Source organism: Ananas comosus, unplaced genomic scaffold (genome assembly GCF_001540865.1).
Source record: "Ananas comosus cultivar F153 unplaced genomic scaffold, ASM154086v1, whole genome shotgun sequence".
Taxonomy (NCBI): domain Eukaryota; kingdom Viridiplantae; phylum Streptophyta; class Magnoliopsida; order Poales; family Bromeliaceae; genus Ananas; species Ananas comosus.
The window spans coordinates 1-3,787 of NW_017890792.1; the positions used below are offsets into that span (position 1 = coordinate 1).

Below are 3,787 nucleotides of genomic sequence, written 5' to 3' on the forward strand. Positions count from 1 at the left end.
GCGCGCACGTGGCAGCACGGGCGGGCGCGCGACCCGCGCGAGGAGGCGCCAGGCGCGGGTCCCGCGCATAGTAGTAGAGATACACTTCAGAATATATTTTCTTGTAAAGAAACATTGTTGAAAAAGAAGATTTTGGTCATTCGCTTCTCACAACCATATCTGCTTTTGACTTCTCACAACCATATCTGCTTTTGACTCTTTCTATAGAGAGAGTAGGACTCTCCCCCATATTTTGAGAAAGCTTGAAATTCATGTCTTTTATCTTTTGCATATTTCTTGGCATCCAATAGTCTTGTAAGAAAATTTTCTTTCGCTGATGGTGTAGCTTTTATATTATCTTTCATCTTTTTGCACAAGATTGACAAATGATGCACAAAGCATTGGTAGGCGAACGATGCGCAAAGTTAGATAATAGTATTAGAAATATGGAATGGAATAAAGCATTGCCAGATAATGATGCACAAGATGAGGAGATGCACGGGACGCTGGAAATAATTTCTATTTATTTATCAGTAAAAAGACTGTTTGAGCTACCAAATTCTCGTATATTTGAGAAAGAAGAGACCCACTATGGGAAATGTTAGGTTCACAACGAAACTTAGCACTATATTATGCTTGTTGTGCCTCTCTTACTTTTCATTTTTGGCTCCACCCTGCTTATTTGGCAAATAAGTTTCGAGTAGGTTTGCACACGAAGAACAGCGAAGTGCATGAATAGTAAGAAAAAATTGATACTAGTGTAAGTAATACTTGGGTGAGCGTAATGAATCGTTCAGGGGAGAGTTGATTGGTTTACATAATATCATTTTTAAAACATTTTAAAAGGGTAGTTTATGCTTATTATGTCAAGCTTTATTGATTGAATAGATAACAATTTGTTCAGCTACTTTCTCTACAGTATGCAGAAGCTTGAGTTCTAAATTATCATCCCAATAATTGAAGTTAGAGTTGTTTTCTTTTTTTACCTTCTAAATGCACAAATGCATTTGTACAATTTCTTCAATAAGCCTTTTTTTTTTTTTTTCCTTTCTGCAAGCAATGTGTTCATCTCTTACAACAAATCTTTTGTGTTGATAGATTAAATGGCTAAGGTCGGAAAATTATATGAAAACTGTACTCCAATATGGGGAGAAGAAGCAACGGTCGAAACGCACAAGTCAGAATATCCAGCCACGGCAACGGGCCACATATAATTCTGGTTCATATGCATATGAAAAATACTACATATACATCAGTATATAAATATAAATTTTACAATTCACCCGTCATAGGATTCATAAAACTTCTTTGGATTTTTAATAAAAAAGAAGGGTTGGATGAATAGAACGTAAAATTTATATACACTCTAGGGGTGTGTTTGGTTCACTTTTTTTTTACCATAGAATCGGAATGGGAATGAGTGAATCCATTTATGGGTGTTTGGTACGTGGGAGTCCCATTCCGATTCCGATTCCCGAGTGGAATGGGAATCGCTCAATCACCCTTTTTTCAATCCGGCCTTCTAGGCCGAATTGAAAGTTGAATCCGGACGGAATAGATATTTATTCGGATTAAATTTATTTTTTCAACTTTTTTAATTAAAATTTGAGTTAAAATTTAAAAATTAAATATATAATTTTAAATTTTAATTTGAACTTAAATTAAAAATTTCGAATCTAACTTATGAATTTAAATTTAAATTAAATTTTAATTAATATAAAGTTTTATTCAAATTTATTTCAAACTTAAATTAAAATTTAAATTGTAAGTTTGAATTTGAATAAATGAAAATTTAGTTTCATATTTTTAATTATTCACACAACTTCAAAGTTTAATTTTTCTAAAAAAATAGATTTAAAATTTAGACATTATTTCAAAATTTTGATGTAATTTTTTAATATTTAATATTTAATTTGAATTTAAATTAATATATTATAAAGATAATGTTAGTATATTAATTTGATTATGTTTTTATATTAATCTGAACTAAATATCGACAATGGGAATGATTTATTTCGATTCCGATTCAGGTGATGAATCAAACAGAATTAGATAATGAGTCATTTCGATTCTAATTCCAGCTTATTATTGATTCCGATTTCGATTCTGACTCCAACTTCCGAAACCAAACAATGGGATGTACGGTTAGCATTGTTTAACATATCTGCATTCTCAGCATAACGAAATCGTCAAAATGGACATTAGTTTTCTTTTTCCTCTAATTTTCCTTTTACACTGTCATCCCATAATTAAAATCTTTATTCATATTTTACAAGCATAATATTTATATATTTATCCACTATACTATTCTAGGCATGTTTGTTTCTATCCAATCTCCGCCACGAAAATTCTTCACCTGCTGAACGCAAGTACATGACGATTGCGGGAAACGACGAACTCACATTGGAGGCTGGGAGCTATGAGAGGAATAACGGTTTGTGACCATCACGGCACGACTTTGTGTACAGCATGGAAGCCACCGATTTGCCCCATCTACGGTAGTAGTCTAAGATTGGGTGGCATTGCCCGAACTCGCAAACTCTGCCCCTCCGTTCCCACCCCAGAAAAACAAATATAACCCTTATTCTCGCGAAAGCAGTTTTGTATTTTCTAAACTCCCGTAATGGGGGGGGTAAAATTCCTACATTGTTTCTAGTATGATATACATGAATTGTCTTGCTATTCGAATCCGGCGAGGCCGCCGTTCTTTACCGCACCCGCCGTGGTAAATTGGAGGAGATCTCGGCCATCCGCTGCCGTGGCGAGCACTCACCCCTGCATCCACTCCCATAACTTCCCCAGCCCCCCCAGCACCGCCAGCATTGCTCCCTCGACTCTTATCCCCCCTCCTTCCGCCGCCGCAGCACACGGCCCACCAGCGCCGCCACGCCCTCCTCACCGGCCTCGACCCTCGTGATCCTCCCCATTCAGCGGCCCCCCACCACCGCTGCCCGCGTCCCCCGCGATCTGCCATCCCGTCGCGCACCCCTGCCGCCACCAGCGCCATCCTGCTCCGCCCGCCGCGCCCGACACTCCCGGCCGGCCGCGATCGCGCGCCAGCGCCGCCCACCCGCGCCGCCCGACCCATCCGCGCCGTGCCTCCTCTTCCCGCCGCCGCCGCCGCGCCATGCAACCCGATCGCCGCCTCCCGCCGCCGCCCCTCCCTCCCCCATCATCATCACCAGCTTCCCGGGAACAGCTCCTCCCTCATCCGCGATCAGGCCCTCCGACGTCCTCCGCCGCAAACCCTAGCGGCGACCGCTAGGATCGACTCCAGAACCCTAACGGCGTCGATCCGGGACCCGATCCCCCCGCCCGTTCCGCACCGAACGGCGAGGAGCCGCGAGACCGATCGGGTCAGATTCCGCGACGAGCGCGGCGATCGCGCTCGTCCTTATCGCTCCCTTCCCGACCCGATCCCGACCCCCAGCATCAGCGCCAACCCTAAACGCCGCCTCCCGAATCCCGCCTCCCCGCTTGCCCGCCGCTATCCCCGCGACCGCGATCCTCCGCCGGCGAGGGCGATCGCCCGCTCGCGCGTCGTCGTCCTTCGGCGCGGCCGGCGGCGGCGGCGGCGGAGACGATGAGGCGGCGGAAGGGCGAGGATTGGGGACGAGGTGGGTGGAGGGGAGGGAGGCCGTGGGCGGGGCCAGGTGGCGGTGGCCGGAGTCAAGCCACCCGCTGGATGGAGGAGCCGGTCGTAGGTGACCGTGCACCAGGCTCACCGGCGACCTCGCATCACCTCCAGGGAGATGGGGGCACCCGGAAGCAGGGCCCCGGTAACCTCACCTCCCAACGGCTGCCGGTA

At 45.1% G+C, this 3,787-nt stretch overlaps 1 protein-coding gene across 1 annotated transcript; it reads left to right on the top strand.

Annotated features, from left to right (window-relative positions):
- Nucleotides 1-2,352: 2,352 nt before the first annotated feature.
- Nucleotides 2,353-3,566, top strand: LOC109704248 (protein IQ-DOMAIN 14-like). Its single transcript, XM_020225008.1, has 2 exons — nucleotides 2,353-2,413; nucleotides 2,782-3,566. The coding sequence occupies exons 1-2, from the start codon at nucleotides 2,353-2,355 to the stop codon at nucleotides 3,564-3,566; spliced, it is 846 nt and encodes a 281-aa protein (XP_020080597.1).
- The last annotated feature ends 221 nt before the right edge of the window (nucleotides 3,567-3,787 follow it).